General features: G+C 32.1%; 1 protein-coding gene across 2 annotated transcripts; it reads right to left on the bottom strand.

Annotated features, from left to right (window-relative positions):
* Nucleotides 1–1,248: 1,248 nt before the first annotated feature.
* On the bottom strand, nucleotides 1,249–13,669 carry LOC142319350 (uncharacterized). 2 transcript variants are annotated; one of them, XM_075356554.1, is made up of 2 exons: nucleotides 13,484–13,669; nucleotides 1,249–2,988 (listed from the first exon to the last, which is right to left on the bottom strand). In XM_075356554.1, the coding sequence occupies exons 1-2, from the start codon at nucleotides 13,509–13,511 to the stop codon at nucleotides 2,534–2,536; spliced, it is 483 nt and encodes a 160-aa protein (XP_075212669.1). In that variant the 5' UTR covers nucleotides 13,512–13,669; the 3' UTR covers nucleotides 1,249–2,533. The 2 variants fall into 2 exon arrangements, with proteins under 2 accessions (XP_075212669.1, XP_075212668.1); XM_075356553.1 differs by having other exon boundaries at nucleotides 13,488–13,669.
* Nucleotides 13,670–14,965: the final 1,296 nt, after the last annotated feature.

Here is a 14,965-nt window from a genome sequence, read left to right as displayed (position 1 = left end):
ACATACAAATTATTGGTGGTCTCAGCCAGTTTGACAAGTAACCTGGAACCCCTCTTGAAGATTATAAAAATCAAAACATATCAGAATGTAGCAGATTTTAAATAGACATTAAACGAAATAAAATGTTCACTGTTACAAAAGGAAAAAAATTGATGTGGACAACACACATAACTTCATTGTACGCCTATTAAATTTCACAAACACATTTTTTTTAAAATGAAAAGTACATAAAATTTTATTTCATCGATAACTTCTTATTTTTTCCATTTTTTTTATTGTTATTATTGAATTATTATTTATCGTATTTTTTTTTTTTGTAATCAGAGGTTAATAATTATTATTAATAAATTAATATATTTAAATTAAAATTAAAGCTAAAAAAAAACGAGATGAAGTCGGATTTGAACCGATGTTCTTTTCCCTTGTAAGATCCACATATTTCGTTAATTAAAATTTTATTTGGCTATAACTCCTGAACCAATACAAATAAGTACCACTTATGAGATATCGTAGAAAAGATCTCAATGAGGGCTTATTACTGCAGTTAAGAAAAAGTCTAAAATCCAAATCTTTTGGATTTTGGGCTTTTTTAGACATTTTTGTCCAGTCGATTGCCCAGTCAAAACGGGAGGAGCACAACTAGATGTTACAACACTTCTAAATCCAAAATTTTAACATGCTACGGCTAATTGTTTTTGAGTTATGTGAGATACATACGTACGTCCGTATAGACATTACGCCAAAATTACTCAAAATGGATTCAGGGATGGTTAAAAAAGAATATTTCCGTTTAAATCTGAAAACCAAAATTTTTGCTATCACAATGCTTCCTTTACTTCGTACAAGGATGTAAAAATAAGATAAAATTGAAACAATAACAGTAAAAGATAAAACAATAATGGTAAAATTAAACACGAAGTCCAACAGTAAATTAACCATATTAATTACTGAATTATACTTTCGTTTTAGTAGTATGAGTTAGCATAAAATTAGTACGGTATCAATCACAAGTAAAAAAGAATTACGGTAATAATAATAATAATCTCATGAAAAATATGTAATTTCTAAGACTGAACTAATCAAGTTCATGTACGTTTGTATTGCTTACTGGGTTCATAAAGTGGATCTAAATTACTGGAAAAAACTATTATCTAGTTAAAGGATTTATAACAAATAATGATTCTTTATAAACAACTTAGATTCTGATCAGTAATTAACAAAGGAAATGAAATAATGAACAGCGACAGATTAAAAGAAACATTTTTTTTATTTAAAGCAGAAAATTTATTAGTTGATATTAATATAGAATTAGAACAATATTTGTTATAAAGTAACTTACAATAAGTGTATGCATATCACGATCGATATCATCACATCAGTTGTATATCCCGTATATTGAACAACATAAAAAGCCAGAGCGATTAAAATATATTTGTCAAACACAAGTAATCGTGTAATAATGTCACAAACCATCAAAACTCAAAAGCATATCAATCGTCAGGAAGAAACGCTCTGCATCATTCATCTCAAATATTTTATCCAAAAAAGATATTTTTCTGGCAGAATAAATTCCAGCTTCCCTGATGTCATCAGATATAAGTTACAAATTTTAGGAGCAATATAATTATATGATGTTTAAGTAGAATAATGTAAATTGTCTAAATTACAATACTTACTAGTGGCGGCTCATAACTAAAATTAGTGGGGGATGCTACTGCAGAAAATTTTTTCTGAGCCTTTTCAAGGCCATGGTTAAAATTTTCTGTAAAATAAAAGAATCGAATAGAATAGCTGGAAGCAGGATAATAATCTACATCTACACTTATCACATTCAAGAATAAGATACACAGTTTTTGAGCACAACACACGCGGAATAAAAAAATATTCACCACCACGCCAAGAACGGCACTGCGGGAGCGACAGTGCTCTTTCTCCCTCGCACCTTCGCGTGCAGCTTCCTATGTCCCCATTCGCAGAACAACCAAAATCCACGCTGCTGGAACTGTGCGCTTCACAGTTCCATACAAAGATTTTTTGTATCTTTTTCAATAAACTAGGGGATGTCTACTGACAATAAGCTTAAGGATTATTATATCTTGTACAAGTATAAAGAAAGAATTAAAGAAAAAAGGTCTCATTACATTTATTGATAATATCAATTGGAAATAGGGTTCTGCAGTTCCACAGTGCCAATATGCGAGCCGCCACTGATAATTACTTATGAGTAATTATCATTATTGACTTATTTCCGCTTATTTCCTGTTTCTTCTGTGTATATTTTCGATACCTAATCTCAATTGTAGACATTTATTTTGTATTTAATCACTTTGATTTGAAATCACTCTGATTTAAAAAAAATAAGGAAATCTATATGTTTAGTTAAAATCGTACTATCGTTTATGTAAGTACATTATATTAACAGATAATGTCATTTACAAAATAAAATAAAAATGCAAATTACTTATTTAACTTAGTAGCCGTTAGATTTTTTCTATTAATTTAATTTCTGGTAGAATAAGTCGTATTTCCTTCATTATTTTTTACTTGGTACTTGAATTATCTTACCACCTACCACCTTTCCCATATTGGTTATATTACTATTTGTGGCAATATTTTTCATGGTGCCAAATCTGAAATTACCTTTAATACGACCGCTACTACTATTACCGGTATTACCGTGTACTACCATAGTATTATTGCCAATAATTCCCGTTTTATTGACTTTAGATCCAGTAAGAATATTGTTAATAGCACCGATCTCATAGCTATCATTTTTATTCTTATTTTTTGAAAGATGATTAATAAAATTTTCAAACCTCAGAAATTTATTTGAACCGATATTTCCCGTTTTATTAATTTTAGCACCAATACCAATATCTTCAATTGCTCCAATTTTAATGGTTCGTTGGCGTGGATTCAAGAGTAACTGTTTTTGACGATCACATTTAGGACAAATGTAACTTCTTTTCATCCGAAAATCAGTACCATCTGTAAAATATATGAACAAATAATTGTAATACAGTAAAAACAAAAGAATGAAAATATTTTCAAGAAAATTCTCGCACGTACTCGTATATTTAATTAAATTTTTGGTATCATACTTTTATGCTTACTTTCCCAAATGTTGCATGCATTATGTGCTTATATGTGTTGTGTGTGTGTGTGTGTGTGTGTGTGTGTGTGTGTGTGTGTGCGCGCGCGCTATTGAGCGTTTTCCTGTACAGGTTAAGAAATACCTAACCAATAATCATGAAATTTATTGTAATAGCTAGTTTTTATATTAGGAAAAGTTTCAAATAGGTTAACAAGTCCCAATGAATATTGAATTTCTTTTGTCTGCGGGGAACTTTACCGTTGGCTTTTGCGAATCAGCAGTATTTTTACACCCATTTACAGGGTAAAGTAAACTTCAACCTTATTATTTTATTTCAATTTCAAATTTTAATTCCAGTTGCTTAATTTCTGTCTATACTTTACAATTTAATTTGTAGTACATATATTGTCAAAATATAGTTTCTTCTCAAAATATAAATAAAGATGCTACGTTTTTTTGATGATAGTAATCTTAGCCGAGAGTAAAAAGGATTTAGAAGGAACAATGAACGGCATGGATGAAGTCCTACGCAAGAACTAACGCATGAAAATAAACAAGAACAAAACAAAAGTAATGAAATGTAGTAGAAATAACGAAGATGGACCACAGAATGTAAAAATAGAAAGAGAAAAGATTATGGAAGTAGAAGAATTGTATTATTTGGGAAGTAGAATTACTAAAGATGGACGAAGCAGGAGCGATATAAAATACCGAATAGTATAGGCGTAACGAACCTTCAGTCAGAAATATAATTTGTTTACATCAAAAATTAATTTAAACATCAGAAAAAGATTTTTGAAAGTATATGCTTGGAGCGTAGCTTTATATGGAAGTGAAACTTGGACGATCGGAGTACCTGAGAAGAAAAGCTTAGAAGCTTTTGAAATGTGGTGCTATAAGAGAATATTAAAAATCAGATGGGTGGATAAAGTGACAAATGAAGAGGTGTTGCGGCAAATAGATGAAGAAAGAAGCTGTTGGAAAAATATAGTTAAAAGAAGAGACAGAGTTATAGGTCACATATTAAGGCATCCTGAAATAGTTACTTTAATATTGGAGGGACAGGTAAAAGGAAAAAGTTGTTAAGGCAGGCAACGTTTGGAGTATGTAAAACAAATTGTTAGGGATGTAGGATGTAGGGGGTATACGAAATGAAACGACTAGCACTGGACAGGGAGTCTTGGAGAGCTGCATCAAACCAGTCAAATGGCTAAAGACAAAAAAACATAGTTTCTTCTTCTTTTCTGTTTAGCCTCCATAACCACCATAAGGTAGTACTTCAGAGGATGATATGAATATGATACATATTTCATTTAGATTCATATGATATGAATGTAAATGAAGTCTAGTCTTGTACAGTCTCAGGTCAACCATTTCTAATCCACTGCGTTGGTCTAGTGGTTAAATTCGTCATTGCAAATCAGCTGATTTCGAAGTTGAGAGTTCTAAGGTCCAAATCCTTGTAAAGGCAGTTACTTTTAAATGGATTTGAATACTAGATCGTGGATACTGGTGTTCTTTGGTGGTTGGGTTTCAATTAACCACACATCTCGGGAATGGTCGACCTGAGACCATACAAGACTTATACTTCATTTCCATAAGTACATATCATCCTCACTCATCCTCTGATGTAATACCTTACAGTAATTCCAGAGACTAAACAGAAAAAAGAGAGAGGTCGACCATTCCTAAGATGTGTGGTTAATTGAAACTCAACCACCAAATAACATCGGTATCCACGATCTAGTATTCAAATCTGTATAAAAGTAACTACCTTTACTGGGATTTGAACCATAGAACTCTCAACTTTGAAATCAGCTGATTTGCGATGACGAGTTCACCACTAGACAAACCCGGTAGTCTGTCAAAATATAGTTTAACTTATCTAAAGTGGTCTAACATACAGTGATCATTTTCTTACCACAACAAAAAAGAGGCAGGCAGGTAGAATGCAGCTATTGATAATCACATAGAACAGGAAATAATAGTAGTATGACAATGCTTACGAAAAGTCTGACAACACTAATGTTGGAAGTATACTCATCACTTCAAACGATACATTTTTCAACAATTTTCTAAAAGATTGGTAATCATGAACTTACTTTTTGTTACAGGTATTGCCATATTGTAAGAAATTTAGAAAAGGAGAAAATTGTTAATGTTACTTAACTTATGTTATGTGGTATTCGTGAGGATGGTGATGCCATGCTATTTAGGTTTGGTCATAGTTGGAGGATTCGTGGAGATGATTGCGTTAGAATGTCATCATGGGAGAAGTCAAGAGGCTAGAACCGATCTTCATTGAAAGCAAGATGGTAGAAATTTATAGTAATTCCATATATTATGTACCGAAGTGATGGACATTAGCAGCAAACATGTAATTTTACTACGTTATTGGTTTACCATAGAATTCTTCAGGTTTTTTGTTATGCATAGTATTGAATTAGAAAGGAACTAAACATGAAATAATACAACACTAATGTCAGGAAATAATGGTTTTGTTATTTAGTTTTTGTTGTTGCAGGTACTGACTGAATGAGCTGTTGACAAGCTTAATGGATTCATTCTAGCCCTTGTGGCAATGAATTGCAAGTACATATTTGGGCCAAACTGAGGAATTTATGTACAACAGTATTTGTGGCTTTATATTGTATGGAAAAGATGTAACAAAAACAACAACGGTTATATTAACGCAACCAGACTAGTTGCATTAGGAATGGTCGGAGTACAGCTGGATTTATCCCTAGTGTGGGCATCTCCTATTTTGGATTGATGGATTAATAATATTACGGATATGAAAAACAAATGAATAAGAAGAATTAGAAGATATCTAATCAATGATTTAATATTTATACAAATTTTGTATACATTATACATTATAAAATACTGATGTCCATTGTAGTTTTAATTTTACTGATAAGGTTTTATCTTGAAATGCAAGTGTGAGTGATGGTAGGTGGGACAGCAACATCAACAGCGATACCAACGATACTGATAATGATCCTGATTTTGCTGCTAGTGATGCAACATTGTCAGCCAGTGATGATGAAGGTATGTTTGCTGATAATATATGGAGGTGAATGAAGAAGACATATATGAAATTATGAATTCGAGTGAGAATGCTGGGATTAAAATACAACTGTGAATGAAAAATTGAATTTCAGTGTATGTATGGATGATGTGGAAAATAATGATGTACATATTAATTTAAGTGAAAGATACAAGAAGCTGAATAAACTTGAGAAAGCAAGAATGAAAAATTATGAGTATGAAAACTGCCAAATTTTTAAGGGCAATCAAAAAAATATTGCTTTTAATGGTAACTCATCATTTAATTTTAATTTACCAAGGACAACAAAACCAATTGATTATTTTTATGCCTATCTTGATATTGACATACTTCAGCTAATGGTTGATGAAACAAATAGAAATGCAGCCCAAGTATTAGAAAAAATCAGATTAAACCACACTAACAGGCTTAGAAAATGGCGTGTAATAAATGTTGTAGAAATGAAAAACTTTTTAGGCCTTATTTTGTACAGGCTTAATCCAAATGTCCAGTTTCTGTGATTATTGGTCAGAAAATATTTTATGCAGAAATTTGATGGCGCCCCAAGTAATGAGCAGGATTAGATTTCAGTTGTTATTACGGTTCTGGCACTTTAATAAGAATGAATACATTGATCAAGAAGGCCATTTGGCTAAGATTTTGCCACTTATTTCCCATCCCAACCAACATTTTCAAACGAAGAAAACTCCTGGTGAGGTTGTAGACGAGAGCATGATTCCCTTCAGATATCATCTAATCTTCAAGCAATAATTCCCACAGAAATACCATAAGTATGGTATAAAGATGTTCAAGATCTGTGACACCACAGGATACACTTTGAAAGGAAAAGTGAACATGGGGAAGATAACAGGCACGATGAAGGTTGGACGTTAGCGATGTCAGTTTTAATGGATATAATGGTTGACTATTTAGGTAAGGGCTATGTTCTGTGTATTGACAATTTTTGCATATCAATGAGATCTAGCTAACATATGGCCCGAAATACCTATCTTGTTGGTACAATAACTAGCAACTATGCATGGCTACCCCATAAAAAGACCTTTTCTTCAGGTCAGTCCATAAAGCCAGAAGAAATAAATTGTTTGGAATATCCTAATGGGGTAGTGAACAAAAAATGGTTTGATAAAAGAGAAGTAGAACTCACGTCTACTAAACATCCTGTACATTTTGTGGACACTGGGTAAAATACAACACAGGATGATCCTACACTAAAGTTTTTAATAGTGAATGAATATTACAAAGCCAAATTGTGGATCAATTTACCTGATAAAATGTACTCCTTCAGTACTGCAATCAGGAAATTAACTCGCTGGTACCAAAGGCAGCTGAGGAACTGCTCCTTGGAACAGCAGTAGTGAATGCTTGGCTAGCATATAAGGAAGCTGAAGGCGCTACTGTTCAAGGTAGAAGATAATATACTTATGCTATTACCACATTCAGGGGAAAAATACTGTATTCACTTCTAGCCTTACAAGAAAACGTTGTGGATCCTGTACGAGAAACTGGCCACTATTACCTTGCTGAATCAGCAGTTTCCTTGGTGAAAGAAAAAATAAAAGATGAGCAAGGAAAAACTGCAAAGTTTGTTACCAAAGACCTGTAAGAACAGGAGGTCGCAAGGCAGCCAAAAACTTGAAAAAAGTAACAACCTTCTGTGAAAAATGCCCTCAGATGCCGTATATTTGCAGACTGTTTTTAGAACATTCACAAGTAAACGACAGTAAATTTTACTGTCACTTACTGTCACAAGTTAATCTTTCTAAAGTTTTTTTAAAGTAAATTTTTCTTTGGGTATTGTTCATAAAACCTTTCATTTGATACATTGTATTAATATTTTTTCGAAAATCAAATTATAATCTTTGAATTTAATTAATAAACAGTTCTTTGAATACACAATTGTATTATTATTTCCTAATAAATTAGACACAATTTTTTTTATATAAAAATGGCAATTGTTTATTTTTAAATTTTTTATTTATTACTCTTATTTTTGTTACATGCTATGCCATGTAAAAAAAAGGTAAGTAATTAATTAGTAAATATAATAACAATTTCATAAATTGCTTTATTATATTCTTACTATAAGTTTGGCGCTAAATATAATAAAACAAAACAATAAATTAGTAAAATATTTGTGCCAACCCGACCGGACCGGCTAAACTTAGCCTTCTTGGAATGTATTTTTCGCCTATCTACAACTGTCACGATTAACTTTATCGTAAGTAGTATAACTTGGTGTAGTGTAAGAAGTGTAACTTTATGCAATATTCTCTGCTTAGTCTGAAATCTCATTTGACAAAGTAGTTCATTCGTTTGACGGTACAGATTAAGTCAAAGTACGGTGTTCTTTGGTGGTTGGGTTTCAATTAACCATACATCTCAGGAATGGTCGAACTGAGACTGCACAAGACTCTACACTTCATTAACACTCATACATATCATCCTCTGAAGTATTACCTGAAAGGTAATTACCGAAGGCTAAACAGGAAAACTAAAAAAAGAAGGGTTTAAAGATCCCTACTGGGATTTAAAGAATCCCTACTGGGATTTCTGATATAATAAGATTGTATTTTGTACAAATAAATAAAAAACCTATGAATTAATATTTCATTTGTTTTAAAAATCGTTATAGCAATGTTACCATGTTCGAAGAAATTTAAAAAATCTTTGTTTAAATTAACAAATGAAAAATACAATATATAATCAATCTTAAAATAAAACTAAAGAATCATCTTAATCCTTAACAAGGCGAGATTCTTTTGGTTGATTTTACATATTATATAAAAACTACTACCTTTATTATATACTAAATAATAATAAACTTCGTCATTATGAAAACGCTGATGTCCGGACAGAGTCGTACTGAAACATTTTGTGGCTAAATTGGTATTATTTAGATGCCTTTCTTTTCTTTCTTTTTCCTGTTTAGCCTCCGGTAACTACCGTTTAGATAATTCTTCAGAGGATGAATGAGGATGATATGTATGAGTGGAAATGAAGTGTAGTCTTGTACATTCTCAGTTCGACCATTCCTGAGATATGTGGTTAATTGAAACCCCACCACCAAAGAACACCGGTATCCACGATCTAGTATTCAAATCCGTGTAAAAATAACTGGCTTTACTAGGACTTGAACGCTGAAACTCTCGACTCCCAAATCAGCTGATTTGGGAAGACGCGTTAACCACTAGACCAACCCGGTGGGTTACTATTTAGCTGCCTGTTGTTTCTACTCTTAACGAATTGTAATAGTTGGGAGAGCTATCTTCCAAGCTGCGCCGTTGCCGGATTAAAACTGTCTGGATGAATGCTCAAGTAATTGTAGGATTTAAATTTAAGTAGAAAAGTATATTATTTAAAATTAAATATAAATTTGAAAGACAAGAAAATTTTTGCGTTGAAAAACAGGTTTCGAAAACAGAAAAAATCGTTGAGATAAGATTTTAAATTTTGAATAAATAGAATACTGAAGTAAATAGAATTCTGTTGGAAACAAAGTAACAAATAATTATCTCTTTATTTCTCACTTTTTCATTTCAAAAATGTGAAAGTCTTAAAATATGTATATTTCCAAAATTTAAGTACATAACGGGGGAGTATACACACGAACTTATAAGTCACCTCACTGATTAGGGATTTATAAGCATTTGAAAATATTAAATAAAAAGGATCATTTCACTTAACTTTTACTGAAGTAAAAGATTTCAATTAGTTAAACTAGTTTTGAAGTAGAGTCATTCGTGACGATATGATGTGTGTTTTTGGAAATGACAAAATCATTCGTAAAGACATACCATTACACGTTTACTAAAGAAAAGAGGAATGAAGTGATTTCCTATTACCTTCTTCCCTGAATCATATTTACTCTTGTACATCAGAATTCAAGCCGACCATATTACAGGCGATCAACCGCTCAAATTTTATTAATTATATTTATTACAGGTTCATGACTGTAAAATTAATTTCATTACTCCCACACAAACCAATTCCGACTACTCCCGATTGTATCTAAGTTCCTTCAAATGATTTACATTAATAAAAAATTATAAAATGTACCAAATTGTGAAAATAGGAAAATAATATACACTTTACTGTGAAGAATCATTGTATATACAGACGCTATTCAGACGGTAAAAGTAAGATCTTGATTTCTTTAGTTAATACTAATTTTTTTTTTTTTGTCTTCAGTCATTTGACTGGTTTGATGCAGCTCTCCAAGATTCCCTATCTAGTGCTAGTCGTTTTTTTTACTTTTCTGGTGACCCCTTCCTTAGTAGTCCCCACCCGGAGATCCGAACGGGGGACTATTTTACCTCCGGAATATTTTACCAAGGAAGGCGCCTCCATTATTGCTTTTGAAAATGCAGAGCCACATTTTCTTGGAAAAAAAAACAGCTGTAGTTTTCCATTGCTTTCAGCTGCGCAGTACTTAGAGGACTGAGTGATGTTGATATGGCCGTTTAAGTCATTGTGACTTACGCCCCTAACAACTACTGAAAGAGCTGCTGCCCTCTTTCAGGAATCATTCCTTAGTCTGGCTCTCAACAGATACCTCTCCGATATGGTTGCACCTTCGGTCCAGCTACTCTGTATCCCTGAGCACTCAAGCCCCCTCACCAACGGCAAGGTCTCATGATTCATAGAGGAGGTTAATACTAATATAGCTTTAAAATGAGTAGTACAGAAACAAAATATTTAATTGCAGCATAAATTGTGAGAATTCATATTTTCTTTATTTAATTTTTCATATCGGAGATTTTTTTAAGATAAGCATTACCTTAAATGCTTAATGCTTAATTCTTAATGCTTAATGCATTACCTACCTGCATAAACCTGAAGAATATCTTTTCAAACATAAATGTTGTAGTAGAAGAGTATGTTTTCATATTAAAGAATAATTTTTAAGTGAAAAATGGTTTACGAGGTGCGACAATAAAGTAATGAGACTGATGTGAAAAAAATGTTGCTTACCGTTTTAGTCATGTTTACTGTTGTCTCCTTCAAAGTAGTTCCCCTCTGATTGCACAAACTTATTCCAGCGCTTCTGCCATTGGTGGTAACATTTCTGGAACTCATCTTCTGTAATATCCTCCAAGACCCTCGTCACAGCTTGTTGGACATCTTGTGTTGTTTGAAAATGGTGTCCCTTGACCGCCATTTTGACTCTTGGAAATAGAAAAAAGTCGCACGGAGCGATATCTGGTGAATAAGGTGGCTGTGGTAATATTGAAATTTGTTTTGAGGATAAAAATTGCTGTACTGACAGAGCAGTATGGGACGGCGCATTATCGTGATGCAGAATCCAATTATCAGCAATGTTGGCAAGGACACGAAGAACTCGTTTACGAAGTCTTTCTAAAATTTCTTTGTAGAAATATCGGTTAACTGTTTGTCTAGAAGGCACCCACTCTTTATGAACAATTCCCTTGGAATCGAAGAAGCACACAAGCATGCATTTCACTTTTGACTTTGACATGCGAACTTTTTTTGGTCTGGGTGATCCCTTTGAGCACCATCACGAACTTTGGCGTTTTTCTCTGGATCGTATTGAAAAAACCGACCTTCATCACCAGTGATAACACGGCTCAACAAATCCGGATTGATTTCCGTTTGCTCTAACAGATCGGCTGCCACATTTTTCCGTGTTTCTCGCTATTGTTGTGTGAGATTTTTGGGGACCATTTTTGCACAAATCTTTCTCACACCAAGATCTTCAGTTAATATTAGACGAACCGTTTCTCGATCGATGTTGAGTTCTTTTGCAATCATTTTCACGGATAATCTTCGATCAGATCGTACGATTTCACGCACCCTGGTCAAGTTGACATCTGTCCGTGAGGTTGATGGTCGTCCACTGCGGTCTTCATCTTCAACATTCGTTCTGCCTTCACTAAAAATTGTATGCCACCGAAAAACTTGGGCTCTTGACATAACCTCCTCTCCAAAAGCCTTCTGAAGCTTACCATAAGTTGTCGTCACGTTTTCACCCGATTTAACGCAAAAAGAAATGGCATACCGTTGCGCAATATTTTGCGGTTTCATTTCTGTGACGAGAGACACAAACACGTGTTCACTTATTACAGCACAACTCACGATTGAGCAGTTTCATCAATGTGCCTTTTAACTAGGAGTAGCTTATAGACCAAGGTCAAAGATGGTGTGCCTACGCAAGCTGCAGGGTTGCCACATCTTGCAAAGAAAAATCAGTCTCATTACTTTATTGTCGCACCTCGTATATGAGAAATACGCATATAGTTTTCGGCGATCGAAAAATAAAAATTTTGTTATTTTAAATACTATAGGTAAAACAGAACTGTCGTAGAAAAATTTCTGAAAATTAAATGACAGTTACTTTTTTAATAGAAAAGCATAGCTTAAATTTTCTAAAAATCGTTCGACCAGTGTTTGTTTTTAATTGTATAGAGTTTTATGTCAGGTCCTACGGTATTATTAGATTCCTCCCTGAAGTTATGACATTTTCCGGAAAGTGTTGGATAAGCTTAAGGAACTGATTTAGAATATCAAATAAAAAAAAAATTTTCATGTGGAAAAATGCTCTGTCTCACATCATTTTCCCTCAACCCACCCACGACTATTTCCTGTTTCAATAAAAACTGATATCTTAAGAACTGATTGAGATATTTTAATGAAATCCTCCGAACACCATCTGCTGCAAGATAAATAAATTCCAAAATGGTGGCGATTTAATCATTAATAGTTAAGTAAATAATAGTTTTATCGAATTATGTTTTATTAGATAAAATGTTAAGCCTTTTGTTGTGAAGAAATAACACCTCATTTGTTCAAATCGGTTGATAAACTAATAGCTATTATTATTATTAATATGGCTGAAATTGTTGTAAAGGATCACAAAAATTATGCATTCTGATCACATTTTGCTTGTCTTCATTCTCTAACTGGATTAACAATAATTAATATTAATAGATTAATTGATATTTATTAATGAATAATAAGCCGGTAAAAAATTCTCAAATTTTTAAACGGTGCTGTTTAACAATTACTAAAATTTTTATCTTGTTTATTTATTTGTTTATATTTAGAAGTTAATATACATCAAATTTCATTAACACATCTCAATCCGTTCTTAAGATATTCATTTTTATTGAAATAAAAGACTACACAAAACGACAGACAGAGTAAAAATGAAGTGAGTTATGGAATTTTTCACATAATTTTCTTTTTTTAATTTTAATTTTATGAACCAGTTTCTCAAGTTTTGCCAGTTCCTCCTTCTAAGGCACTATGAATACATGAATTGTCCGTTGATATACCGAACATAAAAATAATTGAATACTTACTCACCATCGAGTATTGATATTTGTTCATCCGTTTTATCTACTGAGGCGTTTGCATTTATTGCAGTTATATATAAAAAGATAAATGCAATAGAAAATGAAAGAAGATTGAATGTCCTCAAGATGGATGGTATATCTATCATTTTGAATCTGTACTGTTTATTTCGTAATTAACATGTACGAATATAAGCCGAATGTATTTATTTTTTATATAATTATATCTGAAAGGAAATGTCATTTCCTTTCACGATGAATCATTTTTTCTGTACATTTTAATGACTTATTACTGATAAAAACTATTTTAGTTTGCAGTGTGGTTTAATTGGAATAAAGGAAGTTAAACCATTTTTTCTAAAATTCTGAAAACTTAGAAGTTTAAACTTTTTAGATATTAAAAATAGAGTATTGTTATGATATGCGAATTCTAAAATGAAAATCAGGGGGAATAATAATTCTGTTCATGATAATAAAATGTATTTAAAATGAGAAATTGTACAGTAATTCAATGAATAATAATTTTAAGGAAATTGTTAGAAATGTTAACGAAAATACACAGGCTGATTAAGAAGGAAGTGGAAGTAATTCTAAATGGAACTGATTCTAGAGCTTGAAATAAGGAAAACAGTACATACAGATGTAAGTCCAAAAATGCTTTGTTATCGAGTTACGGCTAGCAAAAAATTTCTCCCGGATTTCAGTTCCCTCGGTGAGATGAGAGCAGACTGAAATTTTAAGGCGTATATAAGGAATAAACCTTATTTCTGATGCTTTTTTACCTGAAAAAAAGAATAAAATATGTCTCAGAAGTGTATCTTTAGTAGTTTTAATAATATCCAATGTAAAACAGAAAAATTTGGGGACGGAAAACAAGTTTTTATTAGGTTTGAAGTAAAATAACTTTTTTAAATGACTAATAAATGCGTAAATTTTATCACCATAACTTGTGGAGTTAAATCTATGAAAATTGGCGTAATAAAGTCTACGAAAAACAAAAAAATTCAATTCATTTTTTTTATTAAAAACGAAACAGAAAAACTTTACAAAAAAAATGTTATGCATTTGTAAAATTTAAAAACAGTAGTTTTTAGTACAATGAATTTATTAGATCTTTGAAAAATTATAATACTATTGTACTTTAAATATAGAAAATACGTGTTTTTCTGTTTAACGTTGATATCATTAAAATTACCAAAGATGTAATTGTGAGACCTGTTTTATTGATTTTTCTTTTTTTTTTCTTTTTTTAGGAAAAAAGCATTAGAAACCAATCAAGATTATTTCTTATATAATGCCTTAAAAATCTCAGTATGACCTTATTTTACCAGGGGAACTAAAATCCGGACGAAGTTTTTTGCTAGCCGTAACTTCATAACAAATTGTTTTCGGATCTACGTTTTTATGAAAAGTTTTTCTTATTTAAAACTCTAGAATTAGTCCCAAATTATTTCCCGTCCCTCCAGAATCATTCTGAATTTGGATATTTTT

Source organism: Lycorma delicatula, chromosome 2 (genome assembly GCF_047948215.1).
Source record: "Lycorma delicatula isolate Av1 chromosome 2, ASM4794821v1, whole genome shotgun sequence".
Lineage (NCBI taxonomy): Eukaryota > Metazoa > Arthropoda > Insecta > Hemiptera > Fulgoridae > Lycorma > Lycorma delicatula.
The sequence above is the reverse complement of the archived record's forward strand: the minus strand, read 5'-3'. Positions and strand labels throughout refer to the sequence as shown.

Bases quoted from the DNA above. Each gene is read 5' to 3' on its own strand.
- LOC142319350 (XM_075356553.1), bottom strand. From the start codon at position 13,623: ATGATAGATATACCATCCATCTTGAGGACATTCAATCTTCTTTCATTT. The intron at 2,989-13,487 runs GTGAGTAAGTAT...TATATTTTACAG, and splicing joins ACAAATATCAATACTCGATG to ATGGTACTGATTTTCGGATG.